This window comes from Apaloderma vittatum, unplaced genomic scaffold, assembly GCF_000703405.1.
Source record: "Apaloderma vittatum isolate BGI_N311 unplaced genomic scaffold, ASM70340v1 scaffold20275, whole genome shotgun sequence".
Taxonomy (NCBI): Eukaryota; Metazoa; Chordata; class Aves; order Trogoniformes; family Trogonidae; genus Apaloderma; species Apaloderma vittatum.
This window is the reverse complement of record NW_009715696.1, coordinates 11,243-34,517: the sequence shown is the minus strand read 5'-3', so window position 1 is coordinate 34,517 and position 23,275 is coordinate 11,243. Positions and strand designations below refer to the sequence as shown.

At 45.8% G+C, this 23,275-nt stretch overlaps 1 protein-coding gene across 1 annotated transcript; it reads left to right on the top strand.

Annotated features, from left to right (window-relative positions):
* Positions 1-757: 757 nt before the first annotated feature.
* PAK7 (p21 protein (Cdc42/Rac)-activated kinase 7) lies at positions 758-18,922 on the top strand. Its single transcript, XM_009869262.1, has 8 exons — positions 758-847; positions 2,511-3,308; positions 8,944-9,435; positions 11,161-11,294; positions 13,281-13,407; positions 16,246-16,371; positions 18,321-18,455; positions 18,653-18,922. The coding sequence occupies exons 1-8, from the start codon at positions 758-760 to the stop codon at positions 18,806-18,808; spliced, it is 2,058 nt and encodes a 685-aa protein (XP_009867564.1). The 3' UTR covers positions 18,809-18,922.
* Positions 18,923-23,275: the final 4,353 nt, after the last annotated feature.

Sequence of the window (23,275 nt, the reverse complement as noted above, 5' to 3'; positions counted from 1 at the left end):
GTTATTTTAATAGGAAAAATGCTACATATTTCCTTGGAAAAAAATCAGGCTCACATAGGCTGTCTGATTCAGTCTGAGGGGCATCTCACCAAGAGGTGTATCTTTTCACGAAAGAGAAGTGCTAAATTTAAAACAAAGCCAAATCAAATATTGTTGTTAATAGTGAATAATTATAATAATGGATATTAGTAATTGTTACTAATAGTAATAAAGCACTGACTACTCTGTAGAAAATGTGCCTCTGGAATAGGTTAGTTTTATCTTCCTTTTGCGCTGGCCCTTTTAATTTACTCGTAGAGAGGAGCCTGAAGCAAATAGGGATTACAGCGATCGGCCTCGCAAGTCAGTGTTTGCCGGTGGTCATCCTCAAAGTGCTGGGAGAAGAAAAAAGAAGAAGGATTTAGTTCTTAATCCCCTTAACTTCATTGGCTGGGATGAGACAGCACTGAGGTGTCACCGAGACTGCTTCATCAGACTGGGGCTTTGGTGGCAAATGCTTTTTTTGGAAAATCAGAGTTTCCTACAAGACCATTTTATTAGCAGTACTTCCTTTTAAATCCTCTTAACCAAAAAGGTGTCTCTCAAGCGTGCACCTCTCTGTGGAAAATTCCTCAACTGCAGGGGTTTGTCAGTGATGAATTCCCTAACACAGAAACCCTCAATTGCATTCTTCTAAATCTTCCTTCTGAAGGCATCTAAAAATCCTGCTTCCAGGGAGCATCTGCTTGGAGGAGCTGAGGGAAAACTCCTCTTGCCGATGACGGAAGCGGCTGCTCTGCTCTTGGGTGCTGAGGTCCTCAGTGCAGGCACAACACAGGTCACTCCGGGAGAGCTCTCCTTTGTGAAGGCCAGTCCTGTGGAGGATATTAAATTGGCATTTCTCTCCGTGGTATGCATTTGCACAGGGGAGCGGAGTGACAGCTGAGTATTTCAATCTTGTTTTCAATTATAAGCATTTCATTGTTGAATGTTGCTGCTTTATTATGTGATAATTAAATGTGAATGATCGCGCAGTCATCCTGCCAGAGAGGCTGTAGCCGAATGAAACCAATTCCTCTCATCTTGCTGAATGGCTTTGGAAGCGAACGGAGTGATCTATTTGCTGTCCCTTATTTTTGCTGTTCTATTGTTTCAGTATCACTAGCTTCGAAATAGCAAACTAGGCAAGTAATTACAGACATAAATCAGAGCAGGGATCAGCATGAGGTCAGGACTGCTTTGCTTGTAGCCTGACTTTCCTCAGCTGCCTTTTGCTGAATAACAGAGAAATACATTTTGTGAAAAAGTGATTTTATTACTGACGAAATGCGTATTTTGACAAAATTTGAACTGCTGCATGCTTCCAAGCAGGGGTTGAGCAGCCTCACCATGCCCGGAGTGGAGCTTCCTCTGTTGGCATTGCAAGGGATGAAGGGCCAGCAGCCAGGGTGGACACCACCACAGTCAGGACGCCACCACAGCCCTATCTCATGGCTGGTGTCCGATACACCACGGTCGGCATCTGTTATGTCACAATCGACGTCCAGTATGTCGCGATCGGCGTGCAACACACTCAGGCTACAGCTCACAGAGGGACGTCAGCCCGGGGTGACAACAATGACTCTGTTTAAAAACCCGGCAAGTTAAAGAAGATACGGCCATAGATATTTAGCTGAAGCGAATTGGCAAAGCAAATGTGTTTTCTGTAGAGCCACGCTGATTTATGACCCTGGCCTGTACGTTTATTCTTGGGACGTGTTTATAAATGTGAAGCAGGGCTCAATGGGATCACCTGCTGCAAAACGGATGCAGCCACGTGTTGCAGTCTTTGGATAGTACTGGCTAAAAATAGTGAGTCTTTCCCGAAGGAGAGCTATAGCCAAGCACTGCTCAGGAGCACCAGTGTTTGTGCAGAAAGGAGTAGGGATGGGCGGGGGCTTGTGGGCCATCGGTGGGAGCACGTTCATGTCTGTGGTGCTCCTATGGCTGAGGGATCTGTAGAGGACTTTGCAATATCAGGACACAAACAGGGCCACCGCTGCCAACACCACGTGGCATCCGGGATGTGGATGGCCCAGAAAGCCCTGGTTGCACCCAGTGGTTTGGTGGGTGCTGTGTCTTGTAAGAAGGAGATGTAGTGAAGTATTTTCCCCTCTTCCCCAAGTGTCTGTTAGGCTAAGTTAACTAAGAGGCAATCCCCAGTGGTAATTCTGCTACCCAGGAGCATGCTGTTTCGTGGGGGGGGGGGAAAGCAAACTTGGTGCCTGCTAAACTACATGCTGCTTTTGGTTCCAGTAGTTTGTTAAAATAACATGTAGGAGTGACCACTGAGTGATTTTTGTTTAGCTGTAAATCACATTCAGACCACCAGTGTGACCTGATGTAGACAACTGAATAATAACCAAAAAAAAAAAAAAGTAGTGGCTATGTGTATTTCTGGGTGAACATAAACTTCTTTTCCTTTTTGGTGTTTTTTCTGTCAGATATTAAAGAAAAATCAGTATTTAATCAAAGCAATTTTTTATTCCCAGACTATTGTTAGAGGGAATAAACCTCGAAAAGATACTTCAATCAATGGCCTGCTGGAAGAGTTTGACAATATCTCGGTGACACGATCCAATTCCCTGCGGAAGGAAAGTCCTCCCACCCACCACCAAGGAAACGCGAACCATGTGCCCAGGCACCAGGAGGAAAATGGTTACATCACGTACTCGCAGTACTCCAGTGAGTCAGACACTACGACAGACTATGTCGTGGAAAAATATCGAGACAAGACTCTGTATGGGGAAGAGTTAGACAGGTACTACAAAGGGAGCTATGCTGCCAAGCAGAACGGGCACATGATGAAGGTGACTTCCCGGGACATCTATTATTCAGAAGTGGTGCCCCTGCAGTCAGACCTCTCCAGGTTCCTCCCAGATTACCACGCACACCTGGAGGCAAAGCCCAAACCGCTGGAATACGGCGGCCTAAAGCTGGAGTATCAGCGGATCCCCAGTGGATCTTCCTTGGACTATAGAGATCCCTTCCCCTACGCCCCATCCCGAGCGTCGGTGCAGAGCGAGTGCCCCAAGGAGAGGCTGGAGTACAGTGACAGCGACTGGGGACATGGCCTGGGCAAGGACGACTACGACAAGCGGCCAAAGTCATCCTACGTGGACCCAGCGAGCCCTCAGCCTGCGATGAGGCAGAGGTCCAGGTCAGGCTCCGGTCTGCAGGAACCGGCCATGCCCTACGGAGCGAGCGCTTTTAAAGCACACCAGCAGGGACATTCTTACAGCTCCTACACCTACCCCCGCTTGTCCGAAACTGCAGCAGGCATCCCCAAGGTAACGTGACCTCCTTGGTGGCGTTGCTGCCGGGGCAGGGATCAACCTCTCCAGAAGGAGAGTGTAAAAAATTAAGCGCGTGCAAAAAATTCAGGGCAAGGAGCGATGCTCAGAAGTCACTGCTGAGTGTGGCCAGCAGCATCCCCAGAAGCTGGGTGGCTGCTGCTTGGTGGGTGTGAAAACCCTCCCACGTTACTTGAGTGTCTGAAAATGGATGTCGAGGACTGGTGGGTTTAAGATATTTGTGAAAAAGCGGATTTGGAGTTGCCCGGCTTGCAGGGGTTTACTTAGGATTCCCAATAACCCCAAGTTCTCCAGCAGTTTTTGTAGCACCCGTGCAGATCTCAGCAGGAGTGAGAAGCTGATCTGATCTGTATATCAGATATGTTCATATTTGAATTGTTACTGTGCAAGGCTGCAACTTCAGTGATTTAATGTTTCTATGATTCTGTATTGTATTCGTGCTATATTTGCGTTACAAGTTTTATTAGCCCTTTGCTGCTAATGAGAGTAGGGGCTTGCCCCTCTCCACTTTGTTTTTAAATGGTGAAATTAAATCAAAGCATCTTATCTCACTCAAGACAATGTAGATGCAGTTAAAAAAATCCACCTAAAGTGCAAAAAACCATTTCAGTGATATCTACAAGCAGCTCCTCTGCACAGATTTGTGGCCTGCTCTGCCGTTCCTCAGTCACATGAGGAGTATTACCCATACAAGCTGTCCTACCCTACTTGCAGCAGTTTGCTGTAACTACCTGTTCAGTTAAGAGATTCATGCTTTTCTTACATATCTAGTCCCATAACTATGGTGATGACCTGCTTAAACTTCTAATATTCTGCAAAAGATGTTTTTTCTTCAGTGTAGATTGCACTGAACATTGAGTTCCCCTAGCAACGAACGCCGAGCTGGTAGCTCATTTTTCCAGGGTCAGAACGGTCTTGGGTTGCTGTGACTTACCAAATGTCCTGAGGCCGGTAACTCGTTGCGTGGTGAGATCCGCTCCACCGCTTAAGGAGGATCTGAACGGTGTGAGCGGCTCAGTGTGCTGTGGATGTGGTCCTGTCCAGCTGCAGACCCAGAAGAAGTCCCAAATCTCTGCAGATCTGGGCCAGAGGCATACCTGGGTGTTGCTTGCTCAAGTTCTGGTGTATTTGCTGATCCTGGGGTGCCCCACGGTAAAGGGAGAGTGATGCATTTGTATTTCGCATTGCATTAAAGCACAGAGACAGCTTTTAAAGGTTGAGGTTAGGTCACAGAGGGGTAGAAAAGTTACCAGGTCTCTTTGGATGCCTTTCCTGAGCTCAGGGTGTGGTGGGAGGGATGCCTGTGGGTAGTTCCTGTGCGCCAGTGTGGCATTAAATAGAGGTTCTGGAAGCTGTGAGGAACGGCTGGAAGGGGGTATCTGCCATTTCCTTCTTTTAAAGCAGTCATTTTGTCAGAGTTCAGAAAGGAGAAGGACAAATCCAATAGTTGATAGACTCTCTTGTGCCCGCTGCTGCTAATTTTACAGCATTGAGTAGGGCAGAAGGCAGAGGTGTATTTTACGAGACTCAAAGCACTCTAGACAGTTTGAAAAATATCCCATTAAAATGCAGTAACAACTTCTATTAAAAAAAAAAGAAGAAAAAAAGATGCCTCTGTGCAAGATTCATTGTGAGCTGTTCCTCTCCTCAGAGCATCAAAAACACTCCTACAACCTTGGTGTATTGAAACTTGATGATTCACTGTTAAATGCAGCAGTTTCAATTCCTAAACCCGTCCAGAGCTCCTGCAATTGAACAGTGGTCCCTTGTCTTGGATGATTGCTAAAGAATCATCTTTTCAAGGAGGCATTAGTAAGATAATGGTTCATCAGATGGGCTTACTACATGAGAATCAGGTCTCAGATCAGATATTTTACAAGTGAGATTGGCTTTAAAGTGTAATTAAAAGGGGAGAAAAAGTAAGCAGTGAAAAAATCTGCAGGCACAAATGTATGGCTTCAAGATGCATTTAACAAAGATGTTCATTTTGGCTTGTAAATGCAGAGAGCAGGCTTACTTCAGTATTAGGTGCAGGTGATAGATGTCAGATAAGTCGAATGTCTGCCGTTTTCTCATCAGTGATTTCAGAGGCATTACATCAGGAAACTTCCACTGCGCTCGGCTTGGCCCCTTCTGTGCCGTGGGACCACAGAGGCTTTGGTTCCCTTCCGTCCCCTCCTGTGTTATCCACCAGCTCTTCTCTCCATGCAGACTCACTCCAGTGTCACTTGCGTGGGGTGGCAGCGTCTGCTGTGTGACCCTTCAGACACCGAGAGTACGTCCCACTTTGCTCAGTAGAGTCTCCTCAGTATTGTCACACGATATCAACCTTGTCTGGCCAAATCTGCTTATTTTTGAACACTGTACCACATGTTTTCTTTTTACTCTCGTTTTCATCACTCTTTGCACCAGATCCTATTATTTCAAAGTTCCTTTTGCTCTCGCTTTTTGGTAGCAGCTCTCCATGACCCTCCCCTGTCCCTTCTCCAAGGCGCTGCTCTCCCCTTTGCCACCCTGTAGTGCTGTAACATAGTGGGGGTCTCTCTCTCTGATCTGACCACTGCTCAGCACTTTCCTGCCGTGTGCTTTGCAGGCGCTCTGTGCTGGGGAGACTTTTCCAGCCTGGTGAGGGCAGAGCCAAGCCTTTACTATCAGAAACCTTCTCCTTTTTTCCCCATTTTCTCACTCAAACAATGCCCTTTGCACAAGCACTGCCTGTCACCTCCTTGCTTGGAACAGGGAGTCTTGGAGATTTCCACGGGCAAAGCACCAGAGAGTGACCTTCCCCCTTGCAACCTCCGTGTGACTTCCAGAGCATTCCTTCCACGCCTTCCCCTTCAGCAAACCAAAACCTCATCAAACAGAAATCCCTTTCCCGTTGACTGAAAGGGGAGCCCGTCTCCCCGGAAAGAATGCTGGCTCGGCCGCAGGGATGCAGCTGCCGTCTCTGCCGCAGTCCCACCGCGGAGCGTGCAGGGACCCGCGCTCGACTGCCCGAGCATCCTGCCTTGTGGGGACCCTGCCCTTTCCCAGCAAGGCAGGTGCTTCCTCCACTTGCAATGGGAAACTGAAACGAGTTGAAACACTGTGCAACATCAACCTTTTAACGACAAAAAGACCCAGCGTGGCCACGTGTGGGTGCGGGTAATGCCGCGAGCTGGTGAAGCGACCCAGGCAGCAGCAGCAGCAGGAGCAATGTGAGGTTATCTATCGCCTTACACCGCGGCACGGTAATGGATGTCGTGTCAGAGCTTCGGCTGCTCCTTTGACGTCATCTGGAATGAGCAGAGGACTGATTTCTTCTTTCCTTTGCACCATCTAAAGATTTTCCTTTCAGTAGGTAACAGCATTCGGTAGCACAAATAGAAGTAGTAGTGGGATAGAGTGCGTTCAATTTTGCCCTGATGAGAAGAACTGCGTCAGGACGCAGCCTCGGAGGAGAGGTTCAGCTGATTTACTCATTATAGCTGCCAATTCTATGTGAGATTTCATGGGGTTCAAGATGTGAATGGGTTTACGTTGTGTTGCCTCAGAAAGCTTTCAAAAATTCTTGGCAAGCACATAGAACCCCTGAATTTTCATTTTGAAATTTCTCTGTGGAATTTACTTTTGCCTATCTGTTAAGCTTAGGACATGCTCAGAAATATCAAGCATGGTTGAAGCCTCAAATAATTCATTAGTGTGGATTTATCCAGCTTGAATTTCTAGACAAGACTTTCCCCATCTCGATAGTCAAAAGAAAATGCTGTATTTACAGCCAAAGCAGTAATTTATGTGTCCCTACATAGGCAGATATATAGGACAGGGCTCGATTGAGTTCCCCTCCTCCACCAAACCATCTGAGCATTTTCCCCTGTTAATTAGTTTGGCAGATATAGTGTCCTTCATGGAATTCATCATATCTCTGACCCTCTTGTAGTTTACGGCTACCCCTGCCTGACAGAGTAAGTGAAATTATGGCTGTAATCGTGTGGCTCTTTTGCTTAAACAAACCCAACAACCTGGGAGGTGGCTGCACAGCGCTGGTACGTGCTCACTGGATGCTCTGTATGGCTGGCGGCCGCCAGCATGCGAGTCTCGGACAGAAACAAACTCCAGCTTCACATTTCCAAGGGAAATCTCTGAGCAGCCCCTCTGGAGAGGCAATCCCTTCTTCCCTTCTAAACCTCGCAGGAAATGAAAAGACAGGCATGCCTGGCTCCTGCGTGAGGTAGGAAAGAGCTGATAGAATATTGTACTTGGAGGCTTTTTCTCCCGGCACTGAGGCGACTCCGGCTAGAAGCTCCTCCTCACTGTGCAGCAGCCTACAGTGATAAATTGATGCTGCGGCAGATTTTTTCCTTCTTTCCTTTTTTTTTTTTTTTTTTTTTGCAGTCTTAGCATAAAATGGTCAAATGATGTTCCACCGCAGAATTCAATTTCACAGTTCAGTTGGGTCCTTGATTACACTGCCAAATTCAGATTAATGTGCATTTAACTAACATGGATCAGGGACTCCTGGCCGGCAGCCAGCTGTAATAGTAGCAACCGTGAGCTGTGTAGAGTTTGCTGCTCTGTCCGCCCCTGTGCACTGCCACCGAAATTGATTGATTAAATGAACTCATTGCCATAATTATTTGTAATTGTGCTACATCATAAGCCTGTGTCAAACCACCCCCCTGCCCTGAGATGCTCTGCACGTCATCAGGAGTCACATGTGTTGTGTTGTAAATGTGGAGATGGGGGAAAAAGGCATTTTTGTTTCAGCTGGGGGGATTTGTCTTAGATGCTTTTCTTTTCAGTTTGGATAGAAGCAAACTGTTATGTTTGCGCATGTGAAGGGCTCATTTGCTTTCAGTGTAAGAAGCTTAGAAGAGCTTGGAAAATAAAAAGAAAGAGAGGAACCTGCAAATGAACAAGGCCTCCCATTGGGATAATTTTCCTCTGCGATTGTCTCTGATTTCAGATGAAAGTTAGCGGTTTCGTGACACTGCAGTTAAGTAGTGTGTCACTACGGAAAATGATTTAAGAAATGGTAAATTGAATTAGGCTTCTCGTCATACTGATGTATGCAGTCACTCAAACAGCAGCTGGTAGCAGGGCAAGGCAGGAGATGATGGGGATTTCAGGGTACCTCCACCTCTGCAAGATGTTGGGTCATCCCTGAACTGCTGGAGAAAAGACAGGAACTGGCATTTGAAAGGAAGGACATGAATTGGAATTTGCCGAAGGGCTGCTTGTTGTGAAAGGGATGAATTCTTGGAGGAAATGTCCCAGAGAGCCTGCAGGGCACTGCAGACACAGAGCAAATACACATTTTTGGAGCAGACACTTTCATTAAACTAAGATTGTTGTATCTACAAACAGGTAGCTGGACAAAAAATTGGATGTGAGGTGCACAGAAGATCTCACAGTCTTCCCTGGCTTCATTTTAGTGCTGATGAGAGTACAGGAGCCCAGTGGTCTAAAAATTTCTTTTCAGGTACAGGGCTTTTTTAGAACAGGTGCACGCAGGAGCACGTTGTGCCACCACCTGTTGAGGGCCTCCGGTGGTGCTGAAAACAAGCAGAGCAGGCTGCTGGCAAGAAGCTGTCCCTTCACCCGCCTTCACTCATCTGCTTTTGTGTTGCAGGTGGATTATGATCGAGCGCAGCTGGTCGTTAGCCCGCCGCTCTCTGGGTCGGACACCTACCCCAGGGGCCCAGTAAAGCTACCTCAAAGTCAGAGCAAAGTCAGCTATTCAGGCAGCAGCTACCAGTACCCTCTGGTGTACCACAAAGCATCTCACTATCACCAGCCGTCTCTCCAGCCCAGCTCTCCCTATATTTCCACTGCCTCCTACCCCAGCTCCCCAAGTATCACGTCAAGTGCTTATCCTCCGCCCAGCTGGGGATCCTCCTCAGACCAGCAGCCCTCCAGGGTGTCCCACGAACAGTTCAGAGCTGCCCTGCAGCTCGTGGTCAGCCCTGGCGACCCTCGGGAGTATTTGGACAACTTCATCAAGATTGGGGAGGGCTCCACAGGGATTGTCTGCATCGCCACCGAAAAGCACACGGGAAAGCAAGTCGCCGTGAAGAAGATGGATCTCAGGAAGCAGCAGAGAAGGGAGCTGCTCTTTAACGAGGTGCGTGGTTTTAGGGGGCGCGATGGGTTCTGCAGGCGGGAGGTTCAACAGGAGAAGTGAGCCAAATGGTAACCTCAACAGCCAAATTAAAATCTTTCTGAAAGAGGTGGTGAGCCCCACGCACACCTGTGCTGTGTAAATCTTGTGTGACCAGACCAGTTTCAAGTGAGCTACGTCTCCTGGCTTTAAACCTATAGTGCAGTGGGAAGTCACAGTAAACAGGTCCCAAATCTGTCAGCTGGTACCTGCAGCATGTCAGGCGCACAGACATAGCCCGGCTGCCTTCTTCTAACCGTTGGCTGGTGTAGTTTATTCTTCCAAGGTGGAGGCTCCAAACTAACCAGACTGTTCAAGGAGCATGTGCAGTGTTTACATACACAGGCACATAGAGGCTTTCTGTTTCCACCCTCCTTCCTCTCCTGACCATTAGACGTCTCTTGGCTTTCTCGATGGTTACTAAGCAAATAGGTGACAGTCCTTTCTTCGTGGAACCTTCTATGTTAATTCCAATGTCTCCTTTCCTGAGTTGCTGCAGCCAGTTCAGAGCCCACCACTGCTTACAGAAGACTGTTTTCCTCATACACATTATTTTAAATTAAAGAACATTTGTTTTCACTTGCCATTTCTTCACCTAATTTGAGAATTCCTTCTGCAACAAAAAGTTTCCCATTTTTTTACTTTGTACTCCCTTAAAGAAGCTAAAGAATGGGGTGTGTCCTCCACTCCCTTTCCAAGATCACTTGTGAATATGCTGATCAATGCTAAAACCACTGCAGGTCCCCAGGGAAACCTCTTGCGAGAACTCACCTTTTGATTCTATCATTTGTTTCCCGTATTTTAACTATAAGATCATCCTGCCTCTGCACGTAACAGCCTGGTTTCTTTAAAAGCTTAACACTTTGTAATTAAAGTATTTTTTTAGCAAACTGTACACAGCTCTCCTTTGCACAGTCCATGCCTGTACTGGGTATTTTGGCTTCATTTTGGCTTCATTTTGCCTCTGCTGGAAGACTTGCACTGAATTGTGTTCCGGTAGCTCTAACTGAGCATCTCTTGAGCGGTAACATCTTGAGGCAGGTCCTACATGCTGTGCAGGACCAAGCTGCTTCCCTGACACGCTCCAGTCACTCATGTCACATGAAAATTTCTTTTCAGTGGTGCTCAAATTCCTCCATCTATAATGAAGCCTTCCCTGGCTGTTGTTCTCCCTCCTGATTGTCTTTCTGACGTGCCTCAGTACCATGCGGCCGTGGCCGCTGCCCTGGCTGGGCTGTTGTTACTGCGGTCCCAGTTCTGTTCAGTCCCTTTTAGATGTGGGATTTCAGGCATTTTAGAAATATCCCCTCTATTACCAGCTTTCTGTTAAAATTCCATACAAAGTGCCCTTTGACAGATGATGAAGATGAATTTGAGCGATTGATCAGGTCCAAAAAAAAGAATCTCTGTTGTGGTGAAAGCAATGAAATAAACAGTCCTGTTCCTGCTGTCTGAGAAAACCCCAATTATCTACCACTTATACTTCAACAACTAAGGGTTCTTCCCAATGCATTTACAATGACTGATATATTGATTTTGTTTATGCATTGGCATAAGGATGAAAGAGGATGTGATTCATAGCAGAACCTGTACTAAGCATGAAGAGAAAAGTACAATGAAAGAGAAGGTCAACACAAGTGTCAGATAATGCTTGTAGCCATTCACATACCATCTTTTTCTTCCTCGCAGGTTGTAATCATGAGAGATTACCATCATGAAAACGTGGTTGACATGTACAACAGTTACCTCGTTGGCGACGAGCTGTGGGTTGTGATGGAGTTTCTGGAGGGCGGCGCTTTGACAGATATAGTGACTCACACGAGGTGGGTTGGGTTGCGCTGGGGACCAGCAGCAGAAAGCCCACGGCGTGAGCCGGGCGGGAGGTAGACGCTGGAGCTCTCCTTGGTGGGGGCCTCACCTGCTGCTGGGGGAAGCTGGGTGCCTCCTGGCTCTATATGTGTGTTTTTATATATATAACTGTGTATATCTATACAAAATACACAAACATAAAAAATATAGTATACATACATGGAAAAATCTATACATAGTTATATATGTGTCTGTGTGTATGTATATGTGTATATTTGTACACATGTGTACGTGTCACTTCACCAGCATAAATAAGCCACTGCAGATGAATTCCTGTCATTACCAGCATTTTTTAAACGGAAGGGGAAGAAGTGTCTGAACAGGCCTGCTGGTAGATGGGGATTCACTGGCACTTTAGGAAGTAATTTAGCAGCGATGCAACTTTTATCTATTACTTCCTTAAATGACAAAAAAATGTATCTTCTTCTCCCGGTTTGGTGATCTCTGTGGTTGTTTTTGCTGTCACAACTACATCAGTTCTCAGGATGGTTTCTCTCCATACTCATAACCCATGCAACCACACTGTTAGAAACGTTAACTGCAAACAAAGCCTAAAATGAAATGGGAAAAGTATTTTTATATCAAAATATTCATGCTTGCGGTAGAGCCTGTTCCCATATTTCAGTTAATATTGTAGCTTTAAAGACAGCTATTTGCCAGCTCAAAAGCTGTAGCATAAGGAACTGCTCTTCCTCTTTTGAGTGGAGACATTAGATTTTACAGCCCTCTTTACATCTGCTCTTCACTCATCTTTTCCTGATAACCAGGATAAAATGAGATAGGGAAGAGGAATTCTTTATTTAGTTTCCTACTGTTGAATAAAAAAATAAAAATTTCCACACCAAACCACTGGACGAATATTTAGGTGAGCCAGAAGAAAAGTGAGGAGTAGTAAACTAGAGAATTTTGTCTTCTCTTATAGTTTAACAATGCTTGTAGATTCTATAAAAATCAGCGTTCTAACACAGGTATTTTATTTTTTAGTGTTGCCTTAGATGATGTGCTGAAATAAATCGCCGTATTTCAGGTCGTTTGTTAACTAGTGCTCCCCAAAACATTAAAAGCTCTGTCTTGGATATTTCTATCAAGAGTTTGACAGCAAACAGATGTTCCCAGGACACCACTTCTTAGGAGCTGCCATCTGTTTTTTTACTCAAAATAGTCTTTCCTTAATCTTACGGATTTTTGTGTTTTTTTTTTAACATTGCATGACCTTCCCTCAAAAATTTTGCTGAAATACTGCAAATTGCCCACCAAGTTAAATCAGAAATCCGCTCAGGTGTTTTTCTGCTCACGCAGTAGAAATGGTGGGGACGCCCGGCGATGGGGCAGTGACACTGGGGCACGCAACCCATCCCGGCTGTCACCATCACGCTGAGCGACGGCTTCTTCCAAAACGGGGTTTTGCACGTGAGCACAGAAATGAGGACTCTTGTTTATTTTTCTACCAGAAATACTCCCAAATATTTTTATCGAAGGCATAAAAGCAAAGAAGTGCTCTTGAAGAGCTACACCCAGGGCCTGATGGTTTGTCTGCACAATTAAGAGTGGGTTTTTTGCATATTTATTCCGTGCCTGTTTGCATCCCAGCAGTGATTTACCCTCCTTGGCAAGCAGCGAGTTTACTGTAAATAAGGCATTTCCGTTATTTCCCAGAGGGAAGCAGGCTCACTGTAGCAGGCTACAGCACACAGAACACTGCATTTTCAGTGCTGCAGGGACACATACCCAGATCTCCTTACAGAGCCTGATCCTCACCCCTCATCTTCCGTTTTTGGACAGAAACAGGAGCAGAGAATCACCCTACAGAGCCATGGTGCAACTGATCTTCTGGCGGGCTGTTTACTGGCGGGAAAGGGGACTTGTGCATCCTTGCTCCAGCTCCCCTTTCCTGCTGTCTCCGTTAACTCTCAGCTCGTTTTCCCACCTTGCTGTTTCAGGATGAACGAGGAGCAGATAGCGACCGTCTGCCTGTCTGTCCTGAGAGCCCTGTCCTACCTGCACAACCAAGGCGTCATCCACCGCGACATCAAAAGCGACTCCATCCTTCTCACGAGCGATGGGAGGGTGAGAGCCCAGCATTTCCCCGGCCGTCTCTTGGGGCTGGCGTGAAAGTAGCTGTGCACGTTCAAAGTGATACTGGCTTAAAAAAAAAACAACAAAAAAAACACCAGGTGCATGAAACCAAGGGGTACAACCTGTGAGTAACTTGTTAGAGAGCTGAATCAGGAAAACACAGGCCTGGCCTGGCTGGTGATTGACATCTGCAGAATTCCCGGGAGGGATCGGAGCTGTCACAAGGCAGCGGCAGAAGAAGCTGTGCCATGGGGTTGATGGTTAGGTGATAGGAGACCTCCTTTGACTCTGAGCCCCTCCTACTCGGATGCTTCGGAAAGGCTTTCTTTTTACTACGTGTAGTTATCCTTTAGTTAACAAGCTGATATATATTTGTTCTGCTTTCCCAAGCTAGCTAGGAGGCTACCATCAATCTATGCAAATAGGAAGTAGTTTGCATTACTGCTGAAACACTCCCCTGATGGTGAGAGTAATTTTTACCGTAGGTGTACTTACAAGATGCTTGATAACTACACTTGCATTTGCTTGGGAGAGAGGGAGACAAATGATGCACATGACCTGCTCCATAAGCAAAGTAAAGCTGGCATGCAAAAAAAAAAAATACTACTGCAGCAGAGTTTGGTTGCATTGAAATTATTATCTCCTTACAAGGAGAAAGGTGGCTTTGGGCAGCAGTATTTCTGGGCATACACAGCCCAAAAACTTGAGGCACCTAAAATCTGGGGCACCCAAAGGTTTTACTGGAGGGCACTAGGCACTACTTTGCATCTCACCTTGTAGCCCCATTGGGATAATTCGAGTAGAAACTACAGCCCTCATGGCCAGTGAGTGCCACCAGCAAGGCTCTGAGGGCTCTGCTGGTATTATCCGTGTGTCTAAAGCGAGACGTAGTGGATTGGCCTGAGCCCAAGAGCACCCGGTCGATCTGGAACCAAACCTACATCTTCTCCTTCAGAAGGTAAAACATCTGTCTTGCAGGCCTGCTCTGATTCCCTAATAAAAGCTCGCCTTTATAATTTGATTTCTACTCCACCAAGGGAGAGGAATTTTCTTCCTGCAGCTGTCACAGGCTGCTCCTGTTAATCCTGTCAAGGGAAGAAAATTTCACGTGTGTGTAGGAGTTTTTCAGTTGCGATTTCAATCCATGTTGCTGAAATAGCATCTGATCTGCTCTCGGGATCTGCATACAGTGCCTCATTATACTCATTACTCCAGTACTTATTATCTGCATTGCAGATTTCTTCATGGCTGTGTTGTGCAATTATCTTTTTTTAGAAAAACGTCTTCTTTTATATACTCGAATGAGCAATAGGTATGCAAAACCTCTCATGCTCTTCCAAAGGAAGATTGGGCTCTGCTTCCAAAATACGCATTTTTTTTCATCCTGTAAACTGAAAAGTACATTTAGCACAGAGACCTTGGCTATTACTGGCTTTGTTTTAGAAATACCAACCATCATTTTGTAATTCTGTTAAAAATAATACCCTTAGCTTTAAAAAAAAAAAAAGTAATGTCTGTACTGAATCCAAAAGAAACGAAATCAGTGCTGATAATAAAATGCTGGTCTACACAGTGCAGGGATTTATGCAACGTCCCGGGGCTGTTTGGGCTCATTTCATGTCCCCAGGTGCCCAGTCCGTGGTCAGATCCACGGCTTGTGGACACTGGACATGGGTCCCCATTGCTATGTGGTGTACATCAGGGTCGTGGGCGTTAGGCTAATATCCAGGAAACACCTTATGAGAGCTTCTAGGTCTCCAAATAAATACTTGGGAGAAAAAAAAAGAAAAATACGAGCCTTGAGGAACAAACTGTTTTGGGCAGGGGTGATGCCGCCAACACTCAGACCAGGTTGTTTTGGTCGGGGGCTGGAGGAGTTTTCACCTTGGTGTTGTACAGCAACAGGGAGGGGGAGGCGATAATTTTCCATAATTTTTGTTGTGGAAAAAAAAAAAAGACCAAACAACCTGGCATAAAAGTATGAGCAGGCACATGATGTAGCAAGAGCTGCTCTCCGGAGTGCTTGTCTATCCCATTATTTCTATTTCAGGTCACTGCCACAGCTACTCAAGGACAGTCCCGTCTTAATTCCTGAGTTCTCAAGCAAAGGGAGTAGGTCCCTTATCTCTTACACCCATTTTGAAAGAGTCTCACCCAGATGAGCTTCCCTCCTACATAAAGATGACAGCTTCTTTAGTCATAGCCCACAGTGTGAGGACCTGGGCTTCAAAAATCAGCGGCAGGGGTATTGCTTTCTGTGAATGTTAGATCACACTCCCTGTGCTAAAAGAAAAGGGGGTGGATGCCTCTTGTTTTATTTGTTTTCTGGCAAATTCACAGATCATATAGTTTACACAATTAACAGGAGTGGTTTATATCACTTGAGATTTGTGTATTTTTGAATAGTGGTGTACATAGACTACAACATGGGGCTTATATATACATGCAATAATAAATTCATTACATAGAGCTACTTCAGAATTTTTTGCTTTCCTTCTATATTTTTAAATAGAAGGCATTTATCACGTCCGCATCTTCTGCTGGTGGAGAGGTGATGAGCTACCACAGACAATCTTAGTAACGAGCACCATGCCCCTCTCCTACTTCTTTCCTTTGTGCTCATTTGAACGAGCTGCGCATTGCCCAGGCTCTATTGCTGTCTCCAGCCACAAATCCAAACCCGCGCCGCCTTCCTGCCCTGGGGAAGAGCCGTAGCTCTGTCCCTGTGCCCCCAGCTGCAGCGAGAGATGGGTGTCTCAGAGGCACAGTGTGTCTCAGAGGGCTTGGCATTGTTATTCAGGAGGGGTATTTTTTTTCTTTACTTTTCAGATAAAATTGTCCGACTTCGGGTTCTGCGCCCAAGTGTCAAAGGAGGTCCCCAGGAGGAAGTCGCTGGTTGGGACGCCGTACTGGATGGCACCAGAGGTGATATCCCGCCTGCCCTACGGCACCGAGGTGAGCACAGCAGACCCGGAGCAGGTGTTTTCCCTCTTGCCACAGTGTCCTGGTTGACCCCACCGAGCCCTGTCAGAGCCGTGCAGTTCAAATGCATTTATGCAGCTATGCTAAATAAGAGCAATTATGTTTGCCCCAGAGTGCTACACCGTGCCTTGGTTTAAAGCAGTTCTCCAAGACAAAGCAGTTAAATAACAACTCCGTTTAGCGCACAAAACAATGTAATGGCTTTACATATTTTAGCTTAGGGTGCAACTGGCATCGTTTTCACATCATGAAAGAACCTTTGATGCTCTTCAGCATAAAGCCTGCAAACTGGAGCTGCAGCTACAGGGGTCTACACCTGCATCTGCCAAACCAGCAGCCAAATCACACGTTTGTATTGCACACGGCCAGGTCACATTGGGATTTGCAGAGTCCTGCAGGCAGAGATCCACTCCGTTTTCACCCAGCTAAAGCCTGAGACCCTTCCTCTGCACATGTGCCGGCACGGATGTTGTCCTGTAGGCTCCCAAACACGGGAGCCGGCTGGGTGGATTGGATTGCCACCCTCTGTTGTAGCATTTGTCTCAACACTAGCTTATTCCTTGCAGGCCTTGCTCTCATGAGTTGGGAGACGGGATAATTTTAACTATTTTAAGTACTACCAAACGGTCTGAAAAAGACAATTCATATATGGTGGCGGGTTTTTTTACTGGAGCCCTTCAGATGAGACCTCTGCAGTGCCATGTCCCGTCACTTAGCAAGCTCTGAGTGACGGCACTTGTGCACTGTCAGCCCGGGCACGGCAATCCCCTCTCCTGGGCTCAGTGCCTCGCCTCCCCAGCCACAGTCACGGCTGCCTTTTTCTCCTCTATGTGAGGAGGCGAGTCAGCTCCTGCTTCCTAGTGCCTATAGGAACAGCTGCAGAGAGCAAACCTGCAAGACAAATATAGATTTGTAGAGATACTGATATATTTACCCACAGATACACACACACCTATATATATATATATACACACACACACAGAGATACAGATATATAGAGGTAGATAGAGATATACCAATAAATATAGCAGGGACTGATCTGGTGCAGGCAGGGAGAGGCACCTGCCCGAGGTCGAGAGCATCCTGCGAGCTCCAGTGTTCACTCAGGACACGTGGCATTGTAGAAGACATTTCAGGGATAATAACATCAGCTATTATTAGCCCATTAATAACACTGAAGGGATTATAAAGTGGCTGAACTTATGGCTCCATTACATTTCCCTGGCAGAAGGGAAAGGAGGGGGGGGAAGAAAAAAAAAAGAAGAAAAAGAAAGAGGGTTTAAGTTGAAGGATAGTGCTGGCAAAAGAGCAAAAGCAGTACAAACTGGCCTTGGCTATATTTGGGCTGGGGCTGGAAAATGACGGGAATTACAGTCATCAGAGGATTGGGATTCTGGAGCAGCTCTGCAGCAGGACCAAAAAAAAAAAAAAAAAAAAGCTGGAGCAGAATAATTTTCCAAAGAGATTATGTAATGTAATGGGAAATGGGCCTGGGTGTACTAAGTGCTTCTGCTTGCCTTGACTGATCTCAGATGGAGTTTCTGTACTTTTTAAGATTTAGGGGATTTAGAGTAACTGATTCCCTGGCCCTTTCCTGCAGCACTGCAGGGTCAACCTGGGGTAAATACTTCATGGGTGCAAATCAGTGCAGCTGAAATGCAGCCAGGCTCTCAGGTGAGCATGCCTCACCAACACTGCAGTGGACATCACCTAAAACAGCTGCAGACACGAGGCTTTAAGCTGTTTCTAATTCATTTCTCCAATGCACTTTACTGCTTAGAAGACTAAATCGTTGTCTGGTTAATAAAGATTTCTGGTGCTGGCTCACCAGAATTTGGTTTAGCTTGGCCACAGGTACAGCAGCCTGACCCCAAGTGCTGAGCCTGTTTGCCCCCTCTGTGCCACTGGACTGTGTGTTACAGGTGGATATCTGGTCCCTGGGCATCATGGTAATAGAGATGATTGATGGAGAACCTCCCTACTTCAATGAGCCGCCGCTGCAGGCCATGCGCCGAATCCGGGATAATTTACCGCCTCGAGTGAAGGACACGCACAAGGTCAGATTTTTTTCCATGGGTGATGTGGATCTTGCACATACAAATGCTTAATAAAACCAGAGCCCCACACTTCCACTCAGTGCAGTACTCAGAGCCCTTCAGCTCGGTACAGCTGTTGCCACTGGAAAGCTCAGTGTGTCCCTTTTGTCTTTAAACGAGTGTCTTTGTCTGCCCCTAATACCAGTGTCATGTTCTAGGTCTCCTCGGTCCTCCGGGGCTTCTTGGACTCGATGCTGGTGCGGGAGCCCTTACAGAGAGCCACAGCACAGGAACTGTTGAGACACACGTTTCTCAAGCTGGCCGGGCCCCCTTCTTGCATCGTGCCCCTCATGAGGCAGCACAGGCATCGCTGAACCCGGGACTCTTCAGGAGGAGGTCGCTGCAGAGTCTGGGTAATGAAATCCCGACGGTCGTGTGGGAACCGCGGGCAGGGAGGAGCGAAACCTTGCTGAAGGAAACCAGCCTTGCACAAATAACGTGGTGTATAAAACCCCAGGGAGCTGCTCTTTGGGGCTGCGAGGGACCAGGGAGCGACGCTGGCCACCCATAGGGTGGCCACGCTCCGCCGTGGGCCTCACTCCCCAGCACTGTTTTCTTCTCGACTGTCCAGGCAGAAGGCACCAAATGCAACCAAGGTTGGAAAGATAATTAGTAGAGGATAGCACAACCAGAGTGAAACACCAGAATTTTATTGCAGGCTATGGCACTTCTATTTCAGAAGAACACTTTTCTGACAAATAAAGCACTTTTTATCTCAGTCATGGCAGCGCAATGTATTTTGCAACAACTTTGTAATTTTCTGTACAGTACGTTTTGATAATTTGCAGTTCTTTGTCATGTAACTTGTGTTAGTTGGAGTATTAAGTGTAACTTAGCAAGAATTTGAGAAGATAAAATTTCCTACTTTTTTAAAACGTTTTTGAAAACAAAAACAAACAACAAAAAAAAAACCCAACAAAAACCACATATCACCTTTAAGAAGTTAGAAGGTTTTGCAGATTTTCCATCGGGGTGAGGAGGGCACTCCTGCCGTCCCAGCAGCCTGAAGAGCCAGCGACATCCGACGCTCGTGGGAGCAGCGGCAGCCTGGCCCTCGTGCTGCCGGGGCCACCAGCGTGGGTGGGCGTCAGGGTCTCCCTCCCCAGCTCTCCGGTGGTGGGAGCCGACACCGCCTCTGCACCTTCGCTCAAGGGTCACTTTCTCGTGCCAAGGCAGGCCCTTCATTTTATGCCACTGCAAGGTCAGTTTTATCATCACCAAAAACAAAGAAAAAAGCAAATCCACGCCATTTCTGTCATGCTCTGAAAGCGGAAATGGACGTCAGGAGTCCGTCTGTCTGTCTGCCTGCCCAAGGGGTGTCCTCCAGAGCTCAGACACGCCCTTGAGATGCGTTACGAGGTGTTTGCCATATAGGAGTCGTGCTGCTGTCTAGACCTTTTTGAATGTTGATGCAACAGTGGACTACTAGAGTACAATTTTGTGTTATTTGTTGGATGACTGCATGTTAACTGTAGGCCTAAATAGATTTGCCTTTAAAATTTTTAGAAGTGCTTCATAATTATTTCAAGGATAAATGAATTTTATTTATTAATTATTAGTTCTTTTTAATTATGTATAATATGAAAGCCATGTTTTCTTCAAGAGTTGTTTTTTTTTTTTATTTCGTCTTACTGACCTCATTTTACAGTATCATTAAGAAACACAAAGCCAATTTTGTGAAAACACAGGGTTTTGGGGTTGTTTGGTTTTTTTTTAATTGAATTTCATAATGAATAAATTAATTGTTATTTATTGTAGTTAGTTATAACCAAACAGCTAAACCTAGCAGGAGCTATTTCTTCCTCCAGGACAAAAAAGTTGCCAATAGTAAAGAAGCTCCCTCAGTACTGCCCTTAAAGAATATTTGAAGGGAGAGGAAACAATTTAAAACAAAACAAAACAAAAAAGGGGAGATAATTATGAACTTGAACACTGAATAAATGTTCTCACATCTGTGTGTCTTACTCCCCGCTGCTTTCTCTTCTCCAACCCTGTTTGCACATTTTAAGAAGACACTGAAGAAAATGTGTTTGGCTCTCACCCCAGCCGCGCTGCCGGGGCTCCCCGCAGCGCCCGCCTGCGGCATCCCAGGGCCTTCCTGTCCTGTGGCCTCGACAACTCAGGAAACCAGGCTGCACCGGCGATGACACACAGTGACACACAGGCCAAACTCATACCACCCACAAACATCAACTATCGTAACAATCTTCGAATAAAATAAGGGGTTGGGGGTGGCGGTTGTTTTTTGGGTTTTTTTTCTTCAATATTCAGCATATTTTAGGCTGTTCAAGAGAAGAAATTTCTGCAATTTTCTTATTAGATACTTTGAAACAGTGTTCAACAAGTTTACTGACAGTTTTGTCTATTTCAACGGTTGGGGGGTTTTCTGTGAACACCAGCTACTGGTGAGACAAATGCAAATGCAAGTTAAATAAATTAATTAATAAACACTTTAATTTTCAGTGTGGCTTCACCCTCTCCCCCCCTTGTTTCTAATTTTTAAATTTGACTTGGTTACACAGTACTGGACCAAGTAAGTTTAAAAAAAAAAAAAGAGGTTCCTTGTATGCATGTGAGTGCTATTTTTATATATATATAGACACACACACGCACGGTGATTTGCAGCGCTGTCTCTAGTGATCTTAAAGTGTGAGTGGCCCTGATCCCTTGGTGTCATCCCAGCTCTGGGGTGAGGAGTTGCTGGCAAACCCCAGCCTCAGTGAACATCACAGGACTGCAGCTCCAGCACTGCAAGGGCTTGGCGCTAGGAAAGGCACTGGCTCAAAAATAAAACCTGTGCCTACCCGCCAGCCATGGGAAGCTCAGTCAGGAGTCGGTGGCTGTACAGGCACTAGAGAATAGGTTGTTTTCTACTTCTTGATTGCATTTATTAGTTTAAGGTATTTGAAATGTGAAATGCTGCTGTCCAGCTATAATTTTCCAAAGTAAGATGGAATACTGGAACCATTCTTCCCAGGCGCCCCAGCAGAATCAGTCAGCTAATGCATCTACACTATTATTAGCTCTCCTGTGCATCTTCAAGTCTTCCTAATGAGGTTTTTGTATTACTTTTAGTTGCTCACATAAGTCATTGTTTCAAAATGTCATCAGTTAAGAAAGAAAAACACAAAAAAAAAACCCCTGGATGCCTGTTTCACCCACTGCACTTAAAATAAAGCCAAAGCCAAAAAGGCAAGGAATAACTGACTGACTATGGCCTGTTGCCTTGGGCTGTACAGGTGACTGAGCCACATTCGTTACCTTCCCTACAATTTGTGCCTCGGGTACTCTCTGCCAGACCTTCCCAGGTCTTGTCTCCTGCAGCCCCCGACAGCTCTCAGGCCCTTACCCTGGTCCCTGGGGTGTCCATGATGCAGAAGACACTTCCTCCATCACTATCAACTTGTGGCCTGAGCAGGCTTGCCCTTATTGGGCATCTCAGCAATAAAAAAAATTAATAAAATACACACACGCACAGACACACACACAGTCTTTAGTTGCAGGTTTGTTTTTTTTAGATACCAGATGTTGGGAGCATCCATTCACCCAAAAGACATCTTCACCTCCTGCACCAGCTGAGGCTGAGCTCTGCGTGTGGCCAGTCACTCCACTGCATTTATTCCTGCCTGGCATGGAGGAACGTGGCTTTTTCTGAGGTCACCAGTTCTAGAAGTATTCACAAATACTCATAATTCTAGTAGCAAAGGCTGGGGCATTATTTACTGGCTGCGTAACTCCCCTCTTCAGCAATACATCAATAATTTATAAGTTCTAATCATAAGTACTTTGTAAGTCATTAACAGCCGCTTTAATAAGTGCTTAATTATTACAGGTCCTTGTAGAGCTCAGTAGGGTAATAAGTTGCTTATATTTAGCCACTAGTGTGTTCATAAACATCTATGAAGCAAAGCATTCAAGTTTGCAACTAGTTCATAATAAAACATCAGAGCACGAAAGCTAAATATGAAATGAAATCACAATAGAAGTGCTGCCCTCAACACACTGCTGTAGTTTGATTGGCAGGAGGAAAGTTGGACAGGGTTTTTTTTAGTGTCTCATAAATAAATTTTAAAAAAACAGGCTAGGCAAGCTTAAAGCAATGGAAAATTCAGATCAAATTCAGTAAATAATTGTTAGCAAAAGGCTAAAATGAAAAGATTCAAAGGGTTTTCTTTCAACATCTTCAATAACTTTAAAGAAGATATATCAGTTTGGGGCACAATACAAACTATCATTGAACTGGTATGTGTTTCTATTTCCTTTTTTCCACAAAAAGGACAGGAAAAACACTTCAGTCCCACAAATTATTTTCTATCTTAATTTAGGAAAAAAAAAACCAAACAAACCCAACACCCAAGAAAGTAACTACTACATTTGTGCAGCTCTGTTCCCAGTAGCTTACAAGCGTTTTCAACCTGAAGGCAATGCCGAGTGCTACCGAGCGACAACCTCTATCATCTGCCATGAAAACCAGCAGAAGTTCTTACAGTGTGTGGGCAGAGGGTCACAAGAGAGGCATCGGCTTTTAGAGGGGTGTCCTCTCCTTCGCTGGCTGATGCCACCACTTCAGTGCAGTGGCCAACACTCAAGCAGAGGGATCAGTGAAAGCCAGTTTGCTAAGAGCAGTGGAGGCAATGTTTTCCTTGGGACTGCCCTCACAGGATCACTGGAGGCCGAATTAAAATTAGTTTGTGAAGTCAGCCATTCATAAGCATTTTTTTTTTCCATCTCAAATACATACAGATGTTTTAGAGCATCTCCCGGTTACACCAGCTGGGTCT

Bases quoted from the DNA above. Each gene is read 5' to 3' on its own strand.
- PAK7 (XM_009869262.1), top strand. From the start codon at position 758: ATGACGGAAGCGGCTGCTCTGCTCTTGGGTGCTGAGGTCCTCAGTGCA. The intron at 9,436-11,160 runs GTGCGTGGTTTT...TCTTCCTCGCAG, and splicing joins GGGAGCTGCTCTTTAACGAG to GTTGTAATCATGAGAGATTA. The intron at 18,456-18,652 runs GTCAGATTTTTT...GTCATGTTCTAG, and splicing joins GAGTGAAGGACACGCACAAG to GTCTCCTCGGTCCTCCGGGG.